This window comes from Falco biarmicus, chromosome 15, assembly GCF_023638135.1.
Source record: "Falco biarmicus isolate bFalBia1 chromosome 15, bFalBia1.pri, whole genome shotgun sequence".
NCBI classification, from domain to species: domain Eukaryota; kingdom Metazoa; phylum Chordata; class Aves; order Falconiformes; family Falconidae; genus Falco; species Falco biarmicus.
In genome coordinates this window covers 21,913,100-21,926,819 of record NC_079302.1, presented here as the reverse complement: position 1 = coordinate 21,926,819, position 13,720 = coordinate 21,913,100, and the positions used below count along the sequence as shown (strand labels likewise).

The following is a 13,720-nucleotide window of genomic DNA, read 5'->3' as shown; positions in this document are numbered from 1 at the left end:
GCCCAGCTCCAGCAGGCAGCTGGTGAGGACTGACACACAGCACCTGCCAGCAGGCGGGATTACAGGCGGCTGGACAGTCACACTGCCAAGAGCCATGACAAGTGCCTTTCCAGAGCAAGTGCAGCCCAAAGAGCATCTTTGTGTCACCGCTGCAGCTTCCTGCACCTTGAAGGTGCCCCAGGGCAGCAGACACAGCGGTTAACGTAGCCAGCCCCTCAGCAGGTAAGGGAGCAGGCTGGCAGCTGGCAGCACTGACACCACTGCCTGGGGTGCAATTCAGTTTCTCAGCAGATTCAAACACAAAAGGACATGGAGAAACTACAGGCAGGCGACACAGGACGAGCAGTGCGGCACAGTGGTTAAGCAGGGAAGAAACTATCTAAAAGGCAGAAATGCCACATGACCATCCATCAACTTCAGGACAGCCAGTCCAAGCACCACCACTGCCCTCCATGCCTGGGAACACCCAAGGGCTCCACGTTCTTTCTGAGTTCCACTCCTCTCTAAAAGGAGTTGAGAACTGGAGCCTTTCAGGCTGCCTCTACATGGGACAATCACACACGGTGGCACTTCGGTACTCTGCCACAATCAGTTCTGGAGCATGAATGGAGGGATGAATAACAGCAGGGGCATACAACAACAGGCTCGCTTAATGCCTGCATCATACATACATGTCATACTTACCGACTGCAGAGAGCGAGACTGTAGGCTTCCTGGTGTCTCTGAAACACAACAAGGCTAACGTGACTACCCACAGCCCAGCCCAGCAGGTCCACACACACCACACCACCCACCCCGCAGCAAGCTCCTTGCTATTCCAGGACTAATTTTATTGCTGCCTCTTGGGAGCTAACGTGCCTTCTGCTTACCAAAGTACACTGATGTTAAATGGAATACGGAAAGAGGTGACCATCTGGAGGACAGCAGCCATCCTGTCTTGCCACCACACACAGTAGCAAATTTAAGATGTAGGATGGAGTTAGAGGAGCCTAGAGGAGAAACGCCTGCAAGAGTGGCACATTGCAACTGGGCAGGCAAGGAAACGGGGCTCACAAAGCGTTGCTGCAGGAAGCAACAAAATAGCCTTTCCCAGGAGGATTAAAAAGAACTAACAGAGCTGTGGAAAAACTAGACAAGAGGCACTGATGTGTTTGTGGAGCCTTTGCAGACCCTGATTCAAGGCAGATGGAGCAGTGACTTCAGAGCAAAGACTTCATGTCTAGCACATAACAACAAAATTACCAGGAAATAAGCCCAGCTGTGTACAGACACTACAGAACAAATTCTGCGGTGGTAGAAGCCAGTGCGGCACCATGACAGCTCCCAGCAGCTAGGACATGGAAAGGCAATTCACTCCTTGACCTTCCTCCTCAGGAAATCACCTGCCCTTTCATGAAAAACACCAGTGAAAATGAGGAATGTTGTCTTCAGCTTTTTTTGTTTGCTGAAAAGCAGAACATTTGCTGGAATGGACTGCACCTCTCCTTCTAATTCTGCCTAATCGAAAAGTTATTTTGTACAAAAAATTAAGCAGAGAATTTCCAGCTGCTCTTACCATAGGGCTACCTCCCTGGGGTGTCATTAGAGACAGCCGCTTCAGCAGCATGTTCTTTGCTGGAGGCCAGCAGCCCCAGGACCTTGCTGCCCCAGCAAGCTCAGAGACCTTATTAGCACAAGTGGGATGTAGAGGCTAGTCAGAGACTGCCTGAGCAGCACTTCTGGACGAGTGACAGACGCAGACACAAAATGATGGAAGGGCACAGTAAGAGTTAAAGTGGGGCTTCTGATAACAGCCTTCAGATAACTCTGTTTTTTGCTTGGCACTAAGATAGTGTCACAGGAAAAGACAACCAGCAGTCATTGTCTCTCTATGTCTTTTAATTACACATTAATAATATATTGCCATTCTCAAGCACCATTTAACCAAGGATCTAAGTGCTTCATAGGAGCTAAACAAGCCTCGGGGTAGCCTGGTGCAGTGGGGTTATATAATTATCCTCCTATTATCACTGAGCAAGGGAGGCAAGAGAGGAACAAAGTGACTTGCCAGGGGTCATAAAGAGTCGCTGTACAGCCAGCAAGAGAACCCAGCAGTCTCAATGCCAGCTCCTTGCTTCTCAGGTGTAAAATATGGGATTTCAATATTGGTGGGTTTTGGATATATAGTTGGAAATACATTACCCTGAAATTACTCATGATAGAAACCACCAGGAATCAAGAGATGGCACAAACAGGAAAATGTTTCTGAACACCACTGCCAGTCTTCCGACCACTGAGGGAGAGCCAGCGACAACCACTGAATTTAGTGGAAAATGGCTTAAGGATCATGAAATGGTGCCCACTCACTCAGCTAAAAAGCCCAGCAGGTTGAGGAACACCTTTGGACTCCAGAAAAAGCTGCCAAGGAAGGATCTGAAGTGGTTAGGAAGTGAAGCCAGTCAGTATTTTTTTAAAACAGGAGTGTGACTGTGGCTTAACTGTACCACTCTACCCTTCATTGACTCTGAACTGACTTGAAAATAGGGGAACAGAAGTCATCTTTGAGATTACGGGAAGTAAATGAAGCCCCTTCAAGCGCAGCTGAAAAGCAGCACCCATCAGTGCATGCTTTGCCCTGCAAGCTGTTAATTACAGAAAGGAGTCCAATGATTTCCCGGCAGTGCAGAAACATACTGATTCTTACTTGATGTCCCAGATATAGATGTATGTGTCAACAGAACTGGTGACCAGCAGGTCTGGCTCAAACACTGCCCAGTCCAGGTCACTGCAAATGCAAAATCATAGTAGGTCAGCAAAGAAAAGCACACACAGTTTGCATCAACTGCTCACAAGCCCCCAGTACATTTCTCTGACAAATTCATGGCATCCGTGACATCTACCAAAACTATTTAAGTGAAAAGCAAGATCTTAATCATTTCTCTAAGTAAATCCCAAGAAGCAATGAAATGCTTCTTAGTAAATTCCAGTGAAGTAACCTCCTAGCTCTGAACTTTACAGCTATCATGTATGCGCTCCTTCCTCCACAGGCAAAGTTACCAGGCATTCTTGGCATCAACCTCTCTCTGGGATGCCTTCCTATTGGGATCACCAAGTGCACCTGGGACACAAACAGCCTCCAGTCAGCCCAAACAATGGCGTTTCAAGGGCTGTACATACTTTCCACAATCAGGAGCTGGAGTAAAAAAAATAGTCCTTCACCTGCATTTCCAGCCCAGTGCTGTAATACAACCCTAGAACCAGAGGCAGAAATCTCTCCTGCACCACTGTAACACACTTTGAGCTTGACCTTTGGGATTACCTGCTTTAATTAAGCTGCTACCGCACACAAACATGGCTCGGATTTAATTTAATAAACATGCTGCTATCTGTTTCCCAGATGATGGCTGCTGTTCTTCACAAGGACAGCAGCCTAAGGCAATGACACTTGAGCCATCAAAGGCTAAGTTGATATACTGGGGGGAGCCATGAAAAGGTGAGCAGTTTCACATCTGACACCATCTCCAAATGGGAAGGCAGTACAGTCCGGAAAAGTGGAAAAAACAGGCTCAGAGCAAGAGCCTGAGCAGGGCCAGGACCAGAACATTCAGCTTCTACGGAACAATGCACCAGTTTCCACCCAGCGGTCCTCAGCATCCCTCGTTCCTCACCTGATCACACGTGTGTGTCCTTGCAGCGATGTGCACACTTCCCCATTACCTTCCTTCCACTTATACAGGTCAACTCGCTGATTGCTCTGAAATCAGATGGAAGAAAGGAGACAGTCTCAGGCAAACCAGGTAGGACAAAAATCCATGTCTTAGGACCAGGTTCTCTTCACTTTGAACAACCTGCTACCAATGAGTCACACTGTGATTAGCAGAGTCCTTGCCCAAAGCGGGAGAGCAAAGATGAAACTACAGGCTGCAAGGACTCAAAAGCTTACACTTTAATTACACCCACTTAAAATTGGAGATGAACAAGAATGGGAGAAAAAAAAAAAAAACACATTGCAAAATATTTCCATGAAATTATGTTCTCTGAGCTTTTATTTCCTAACAACATGCTGTAACTGCAGGCAACAGGCAGCCAAATTCTCTCCGCAGGAATACCCTGCCAGTCTTTTCAGATTCACAAATGGAGTTTTCAGTGAGGGGGATGATAGACCACCACTGGTCCTCCTCAATTCTTTCCCAATTTCCTTCTGGGATAATCAGGGCCATTGCCAAACAAAACCAATACAGTCTAATGGCTTCAAGATCACCTCCTCAAGGGTACGTCCATCCTTGCCAGCCCAGGGAAAAAAAAAAAAAAAAAAAAGCTTTAAGTGCTTATCACTAACTGTAAACCACAGGAGCAAACCAAATGAATCAATGACAACATTATTTAGGGCTCCTTTACTCATTCCAGGAAGAAATCCTCCCCCAAATGCAGCCACACACAAAGTTACTTAGAAACTAGTTACCGTGCTTTAAAGTTCATGTTCTGCCTCAATCGAGGTTTGCTTCAGCCCAGGCTGACTCCAGCCCTTCTGGGGCAGGAATTGCCTTTTTGAGTGCATATATAGCACCAAGCACAGTGATTCTTGGGCTGGAAATTCATCTTGATTTTGCAAAAACAGAAATAACACACCTTCAACATCTGATTTTCATTAGCCTCTTCTCAGACTTAACGTGTACATGAGGGAAAAGATAATAAAGAAGAGACATCTTACATTTTTTGTGGCAGTTTTTTGTGGTGGTGGAGTTTTTTCTACCCCAAAGCTGCTTCATATGAATTTAAACTTGCAGATAGATAAAACACTCCAGGCTTCCCTGAAATGAAAGGTCTCCTCCCAACCCAGCAATGATACATGGCACTTCTCTAATAGCTCACAGCAGGGCTGCACAAGGGCTTGGGGCAAGGAAAACTCCTTGCATGTTTCTTATTGACAGATGGATTTAAGGGGGTAGAGTGAAATTACCAAACAGGATTTGTCCAGGACTTCAGAGCTGCTGCTACAAGATGAGGATCACCAGAAGTTTCTCAGATTCTTAGTGGGGCATCTCACATGGAATGTGCTGACCCTAGCACCAGGTGTGTGGAAATGACAGCTCCTCCCATCAGGAGCATTTTCTAAAAACACATGTTTCTCCTGATAAGTATCAGTATACACTTCCAACAATTTCATCACCCTCTTGTTCAAGTATTTGTGACCACACAAAAGTAACAAGGATCTAGGCTCGAAAACAATGGCATTTCTGAAACAGCAGCAACGTGCTTGAGCCAGAGGGGAGACACAGCCAAGCACAGCAAAAGGACATGTTTCAGCTCTTCTGGAAAGAAGCTAAAAAAATAAGAAGCCCTTATTCAAACACAAGAACAGACTTTCCCTCTGCCTGCACCACTTCCAATTAACAGCACTGTAAACCAGGTGAGGATGCTGGCCAGCAGGATAGTAGCCTTTTACACACTCCCTTTCCATCCACAGGGATGCAGAGGGATAGGACCCTCAGGGCTGTCTACACCACCTGAACACATGACGACCTCAATAGCAGGCTGATGGAGGACTGACAGCCAGCTGAGTCCCTAAGTGGCAAATCACATCTTCACGTTGCTGAATCCAAGCTGATTTAGCCTTCTGAAAGCACCTTTGCTCCCTCAGACATGGCCCCCCGACACATCCACACTGCCTTCAGACCTGACCTGGGACATGCAGACCTGAGCACACGGTGTAAGTCTGCTTTCCACTTCTAAACAAGACAGGCTAAACTCTAGTCCTAGGACAGGGCTGTAATGCATCAGCACCTGAACATCAACCAGCTGTGAGATGGCTGGAAAGGAGGTGTTTCTGACCCATACTGGAAAAGCTGCCTGATCTCATCTTGGGGATTCCTTACCTGATGCGTGTTGTACATCTAAATCACCAGAGCATCTTTGCACCTTCATTTATAAACAGCAAAGTTTGATGCCAGCTGCACCTAGTTTCAGTCTGGAACAAGATGAGTTCCTGTGTTGGCTCCGTGCAGCAAGAGACAGGAGTGCTCAGATGGGTGGGATGGGCACAGCTCCCCTTTGCAGCAGGGTCCTGCTCAGATAAGCATTAATCTGATAACCTGATTAACTGGATATTGCCTTCAGAGTGTATCGGAAAAGCATCTTTCCCACTGTACTCGTGGCCTGCACAGTACATTTCCTTATCTGGTTTTGATTTTCACAGACTGTATCCAGAAGTGGCACTGAAGGACACCTTTTTGCAAGTTGAACTAACACTCCACTCAGAAGCAGACAGCTGCTGAAAGCACCTTTCAGATGTCAGTCATGTGCCAGAGCTGGGAAGAGACAGGCTGGGGAAGGTCACCAGAGCAAGCAAGCAAAGGCTCCTAACTGACAACACTGGTCCACTTTTAAGACTGCCCTTAACTTCAATCATAGCCAGTCCAGGAAACAAAAAGAACAAAAAAACCCCAGGAAACCACTTTCAGCTAAGTATTTTCTCAAAAAAATACATGAAACCTCTCTACCCCCAGCTATTCTAGGACTCTCAGGCTATAAAAGCAGATGCAACATGACAGAAAAAGCACCTCACCATGAGAGCAGTCTGCATCTGGCTAGTGCCGGTTGCTGCAGTGCTGTGGTTGATGGCTAAGACTGCTGCTAGCAAAAACTTGGGGCTCTGGGTGAACAAGCTACAGGGGCATGACAGGGTGAGTAAAGATCAGAGCTAAAAACTGCATTCAGGTCTCAGATGGCCACTACTGCTTCTTCAGAACAGCCTATTCACTTCTCCACACACTGAATAAGAGCTCCTCGATGACTCGGCCCCTGCCCATCTGCAAATCCAGATTGTTACAGCGGTGAGCCAGTATTGACTTGTGCTATTTACAGACTGCCTGGTGCACCACATCCCACCAGGAAGGCAGGGAGGTGAAAACAAAACAGCACAGAGCAAGAAATTCAATAAGTGCACAAATCTCGTAACAGAATGGAAGTTAGAAAGAGAGCACATCCCTGCTTCCTTCCAGAAAAGGACCATTTGGGTGCCTGATTTATTTGGCAAGGTGTTTTATAAAAGACAAGCAAGCAAAACTAGATTTAACACTGACTGACCAGTAACTCAGAGCCATCAAGCCAAATACCTTGCTGGCAGTAAATGAGAGTTAGGCCTTGATCTTGCAGTGTGACTTGCAGAAGCACGCCTGTGCCAGCTCTGTACAGCCTTCCAAGTCCGCAGAAGTCCACCCGTGAAAGACCAGGGAAGAGGATGAGTTACAGCTTTTTAAATGAGTGAACTTACTGAAGCTGCGAAGTAGTACGCATAGCTGTCGTGCGGGTTCCACTGCACTGCCCCAATGTCCCACTTGCTCTGGCGGGAGATCTTCCGATGACCCTCGTTTGGTGCATCCAGGTTGACTATGTAGAGGAAACGGCGGCTGCAAGACACAGCAACACAAAGAGGCTGCATCACACAGAACTGATCTCAAAATCCCAAGCTCACATGGAGCTCACAGCCTTGCATCTAGAGGGCCAAAGAAGAGCAGGATTTCACAAGACAGATGAAAATACTATTCCAGACACATACTTCAAAAAGAGCTACATTTAAAAAAAAGATAAAGCAGACATGCTGAAATTAGACAGGATCTGCAAATGTAATGGGTAGCTCAGACCACAGAAAACCTTGGATAAGTAGAATACAAAAGGAAGCACTGGGAAATGCTGTAAACACATCCAAATAAGCTTTGCTGGCCTAGTCCTGCAGCAGCAGAGCCGAGGCAGCACAGGGCTGGGCGTGCAACGCAACAGCTTCACTGGAACCAGCTTCAGTCTGGAGAGGTTGCTCTGAGCAAGAGTTAACGAGCCTTGACAAACATAAGATGATTCTAATGGCTGCATCTTTCCACACCATGCTGTCTGGGGGACTTGGTTCCACAGACAGTACGAGTACACCTGCGCAGAGCTAGCTCAGCTGCAGCAGCTTAACACGGGTGGACACAGCACTGCACTGATCTGGTTGTATTCCCTGAGCTAACCCTTTATGCAGCAGATGTATTTGCATGACGCTAAACCTGAGCTTGTACATTCTGGTGGACATGGACACCTTCCCCACAAAGCTAGGCAAGGTATCATTCCCTCCACAGTCTGATTCATCTTACCAGCAAGATAAGCCGCCCAGAAATAATTGTGAGCCAGCTGAACTCTAATGGACAACCAGCACCAAAACATATTGAACCATATATAATTAACCACACCAGCATCACAAGCTTGCATAGCAAGCACACAGCTGCTCCGAGCACTATGAATTTTCCCAAGAGAACGAACATAAAGAGCATCTTTGCTGCCTTTCCAGACCAAAGTCCTCAGGGCTCCCTACTCTGAAATGCGAAGATGCTGAGCCCTCTGAGGCTCTCCTACAGATTTAAAACAAAGGAGACAAAACCTGAAGGGCTGTTGAGCATGCAGTAGAAGCTTGCAAAGCAGAGGGCCACAGACCCAATGCTGAAGTGCAGACAGGCTGTCCCCAAATAAACAAGCTGTGAAACTGAGCAGCATAAGGAGGAAGTGGCATCAATTTAGACCCAAAGCAGCTGCTGAGCCAGTTACTCCTGCACAGGGCTGCCAGACTACGGGTTTACACGGAGGCCAGGGGGTCTCTGAGTTGTACGAAAGGACCTAAGGCTGACCAAACATCAGCTGCACCCACACAATCCTGAATTTCAAGTAAACACCCTTATTGGTGTGGTAATTGTGTCACTGACAGCAGGGCAGCAATAGCTGATAGTACTGAAAGGCGGCAGCTGGGCAGGCAACTGCTGAACAGTAAGACTTGCCCTGGAGGTGGCTACATAATGCCAAGCCCTCCTGGGAGCTCTGGCAGCTTGCAGTCCATGGCACCTCCTGTTCTTGTGGAGTATCATCCCTCACTGAAGCAGGAGAGAAGCAGGTCAGGGAGCTTGGCTCTTCTGCCCAAGTACGCTGTGGGGATATCTGGGGCAAATTTTATCTTAAGGAAATTAAGCAAGCTGTATTTCAAGCAGAATCCAAACAGTACTTCATGGTGCTCCACCTCCCACAAGTGGATTTGGGAAAGCACGTATCGGGAAAGCCACGACAGTACTTTATTGTGCTGTTGTTGCTGGCTTTCCATTCTGTATCCCATTGGAAACGTGACCCAGAATCCTTTTCATCCAGCCTTGAACAGAACTCAGCTGCACCTTTCTGAAACAATACATCAGCCCTTCAATTGAGGTCAGCCTGAAGGTTGCTGATTTGGCTTGTGGAAATGATTGTCATACATTTCTAATGGGGACTGTCATGCTCACCCTGAGAGTACTGCACGCTGTCCCAGGCAATCCACTGACATCGCAGTCGCCTGTTAAAGAGAAGCAGAGACAAAATTAAATTATACCTGTCAGGTCAGCTTCTCGGTCAAAACACACAGCTTTGGGGAGGAGTTCAGGAACACCTGCCAGCTCATCTTCAAGGTATAAACTGCTACGGTAAGAGTCAAGGCTGATACCTGTCAGGGATGGCAGAAGTAACATCCCCTTAGAGAAGCACAGATGGGAGACAGGGTGTAGCGGTTGATTTTGGGATGCAGGACAGCGCACAAAAAACATCTTTGTTCAAGTAAACTGAAGGCAAGACCTGGCAGACACCATTACAAGCACTGAGACCTTGCTCCCTTCTCCCCGCTATGGCAATCACAGCTGCAGCCTTTCAATCAGCAATCTCTAATAATCCGTATTAATCAGCCTCTGCTCCTGCTCAGGAGCTTTCTCAGTCTCTCTCTCTTCCATTGCAGGGCCAGATTTAATTATATGTGTACTGGGAGATAGCAGTGCAACCATTTGTGTGTGGCTGGTCTCCAAAAATGAGACATGGCTAAGAGGCATCAGAATTTACTTTGGCACTGCTTGTAAAGAAGGCTAAGAGATAACTTAAATGCCATAAGACCCCAAAAAAATTAAACAGACTGTTTCAACATTGTCTCCCCCTTTTTTGTTCAGAATGGAATTGGCCAATCACCTCATTTAATTGCCAAGAGAATAAAGGAAAATTTTACTTGGAAAGCTGAACAGTTCAGCCCATAAGCACAGATATGACTTCAATGCAGTTTTTAGCGTTCACGGTACAAAATCAGCATGTGCCCCATACTCTTCAAACTAAGTGCTGTCATCTTCAAAGCTACCTCTCTGAGGGCTCAGGATGTCTCTGCTGCTCTTCAGGATTCTGCTAAGTACTCTCAGCATGGATATAACAAGACTTCCAGATGTCCCACAGCTACTACTTGCAAGTATCACTGAAACCAGACAGACAACGTGGCAATCCCACTCCATTTCAATCAGATTTGACAGGAGAATAACCATCACAAAAAACCAGGTTTTTTTCAAGCAGGGCCCCATTCCCTGCTTGCAAGTACACCAACTAAGGGAAAAACAGCATCACGGGCTCATTCTTCACTGGAGACCAAAATGCCACACGGCAAACAGCTACAAATGCCTGCAGAGTTTCAGCAGGAGTCTGCAGTAAACCCCAGGCCTACATCTATACCCCAACCAAGCCAAGTTCCAGCACTTCTGTTCCAGGAACAACCCGCTTCCATTGCTTTTTCTTGGTAGCACATCCAGTCTTCTGGCAAGGCTTTCCTAGTCCTAAAACTAATGCTGTAAATAAGCAGCTAGTTTTAATATCTCTAAATGGAAAACAAATAATTCCAGCTTCCTAAATTTCACACCACCTTGCAAAACTCAGCGGGTTACTAAGTTCATACTAAAAAAACCCAAACAAACAGAACACCAAAGAACCAGGAGAAGGAAGCTTTCCTTGACAATACACATTTCACTTCTGAGGAATGAAAATGAGGATCCCTAAAGCTGTTACTGGAACCGGAACTTTCTCATGTGATGAAGAGCTAGTCAGCTGACCTATTTCACACAGCTGTGGCCATCTTTCCTCAAGACAGAACAAACACCATCAATTTAAAGTGATTGATAATTTCACATACCAGCTTATTTTTTCCAGTATTGGCACCAGGATCTCATTCTTATAAATTGTTTATTTATTCATTATTATTTAATAATGAACATTGGTAAACTGTTTTTCCAGGCACCAAATGTCATAAAATGTAATGATCAACTAGAATGAAGTAAGAAGTTTCACATGTCAGGCTGCTATTCTGGTTGGTCATAAATGAAGTCATTTTATGGCAACAAATAGCTCCCTACAATACTTCAGTCTTATCTAGGCAACAGAAAGAAAGAAAAAAAAACCAAACAAAAAAAACCCCTGAAAAAACCAGTTGTCATTTAATGTGCTTGGTGAACTGATATGTCAGTCTTCACAGCACAACCTTCCAGAAGGAGGGAGCTGAAACTGAACAAACCAACCTGAAAGCAGTTTTTATCCTAAAACAGCAATCAGGATAGTCAGAATTGCTGTTTATGAGTAACAATTAGGTGAATAAGCATGGTAGGAGTACCACGCATGTAAAAACCAGCTCTGAGCCCACAACCCAGGCAGCATCTTTTCAGATTTCAACCACCTACTCTGGTATTTCACTTCATTTCTGCTAGGTAAGCCAAGGAAAATACATTTTCATGACTGAACTTCCATTAGTTTCAAATCTAGTTTCATTCTCTCCACCTGAAAGGCAACAGACCAACCCAATGTGCTAAGGCTATACTGGTTTTCAAGAGGTGCAAACTCTTGAGGCAAGAAATACCAGTTCCCTGCACACCCAACTTCCCATCTACACACCAAGGTGCTACAAGTGGTACTATTTCACCGTTGGATGTGGCGAGCTTTACTCTCCTTTTGATAGCAAGGACAGTGTGACAAAAGCCTGTGGATCAGAAGAGTACAGAGACTGCCCCCTCTGTCACCTTGTACAGAAAGAGGACGCTTGTAGGCAATGCTGGCCCTAAACTACCAGAGATCTTCTGAAGTGTTGCAGGCTGGGTGCTGTAGCTTTCACATGACACGCTCTGGCATGGCGAACAAAGACAACTGCAGTGCTCGCAGACATGTACAGGCTATAAATGTAACAGCTGCCCACTCTTTTGACTCTTGTTTCCATGTGAATTGGTTTTGGGATGGGGATTCTGGAGACAGCATGGCCTACAGACAGAGCTGAAGCCTGGTACAGGACGATTACAGCCAAGGTGTTTCAATTTCTCAAGCTCGGGTTTCCCGTCTGCAAAAATGTTCATGCAGACTCCTAAAAAAAGCTCAAGCACAAACGTATAAATGAGTTTAACTTGAAGCAGCAGTCTAGCAGCCCCAACTGCACTGAAGCTCTCTGGTTTCGTATGAGAGAGCAGGCAGGTCAGAACAGCTGAAGAAAGATCACACCACAGTAAACCGAAGCGACCAAAATACCAATGGTTAACCCCGCAATTAAGGTATACGCCTGCACAACAGCAAGACTGAAACCAACTGCTGCAGAAGAAGATGGAAACACCTGTTCTCTCTCCTCTCCGCTCCCACACGCAATCATTATGAATAAGCAATCAAATCAGGAGGCCACGCATCTCCTGAGCCAGATGCAATTTAAACTGTGATCTAGGAAGACATACCTTCGTACCTCATTACCAGTTTCCTGAGAGCAAACCTTCAACAGCAGACAAACCTGCTTTAACATTTCTTCAATGAGGAAAACAAAGCCGATACAAAGCTTTTGAGGTATAAAAGCAAAAAGCTCTGTGAGCTTACAGGGGGAAGGCTGGATACAGCAGGCAGGACCCTGCACCTGTTTGCAATGGTGAGCACAGAGCTGACACTGTTCCAGCACAAGAGGACAAACTAGAAGACAAGTTTGCAGACCTGTATTTTTTATTTTAATCTTTCTGGGTTTCCTGTTGAAGCAGTTCATAGCTCACCCACCATCCCCAGCTTTGCTAAGCAGCTGCCAGCATCTTAAAAAAACCCGTTTCTTAGAATAGCTCCCAAGAGAGCACATAAGCAAACTCTTAGAATTCTCCAGTAGCCAGCAACTTCAAAAGCTGACCTTTTTGCTATTTATAAAAAAACAGAACCCGCTTTTCCTCCTAACCGAGCAATTCCCAACAATTTATGTCGCAGCAGAGAAGGCAGCTAAAATGGTCTCAGAGGAAAAATGAGGAAAGATGTGTGGGAAGTGGTAATAGCTCCTATTAGGCCTGCCAATATACTTTAAAAAAAAAAACAGCCGAGATCTAATTAAGACTAAAAATAAAGCGCCTCATGAATCAAGGCAGTATCTCCGCGCAAACGGCTCCGGGACCGGCTCAGCCCCGTCCGCGGCCGCCGAAAGGCCCCCTGCGGCCGCCGAGCCCGCCCGGGCCGGGCCCCGCTCCCGCTCCTCACGGGACAGGCCGCCCCCCCACCCCCCCGGAGCCGGCCAGAGCGGCAGCCCCCCGGCGACGGCGGCGGCGGCCCCCCCGACCTGGGCGTCGCGGAACTCCACCACCACATTCTCGCTGCTCCAGCGCGCCGCCATCTTGGGCCGCCCCAGCAACCCCCGACGCCGGCGGGGCAGGGGCGGGGCCGGCGGGGCGCGCGCGCGCGCGGCGCGGGGGCGGCTGGGAAATGCAGTCCGCCCCTGCCGGCGCCCCGCGCACCCCCCCCGCCGGCCGGGGGCGGGCAGGCCCGGGGGGCGCTGCGGCCTCGCTGCCCGGCAGCGCGGCGGGCCCGGGAGGGCCCGGTTCGCCCTCCCCTGGTGGCGGGCGGCTGCGGCGGCCCCCGGGCGGTTACAGGCCCGCCGCAGGCCCCTGCGGAGCGGGGTGTG

At 47.4% G+C, this 13,720-nt stretch overlaps 1 protein-coding gene across 4 annotated transcripts in view; it reads right to left on the bottom strand.

The window, feature by feature from the left end:
• The window catches only part of WDR59 (WD repeat domain 59), a 51,417-nt gene extending 37,705 nt beyond the window's left edge, over positions 1-13,712 (bottom strand). Inside the window, exons 1-6 of one of the 4 annotated variants that reach the window (XM_056360621.1) lie at positions 13,379-13,712; positions 9,276-9,325; positions 7,253-7,388; positions 3,648-3,733; positions 2,684-2,764; positions 685-722 (exon numbers count right to left, since the gene is read on the bottom strand). In XM_056360621.1, coding sequence (XP_056216596.1) covers positions 685-722; positions 2,684-2,764; positions 3,648-3,733; positions 7,253-7,388; positions 9,276-9,325; positions 13,379-13,432 — 445 coding nt within the window. In that variant the 5' untranslated portion in view covers positions 13,433-13,712. The remainder of the gene's footprint in view (positions 1-684; positions 723-2,683; positions 2,765-3,647; positions 3,734-7,252; positions 7,389-9,275; positions 9,326-13,378) is intronic. The other 3 variants (XM_056360622.1, XM_056360619.1, XM_056360620.1) reach the window with 3 other exon arrangements.
• Between the last annotated feature and the right edge of the window lie 8 nt (positions 13,713-13,720).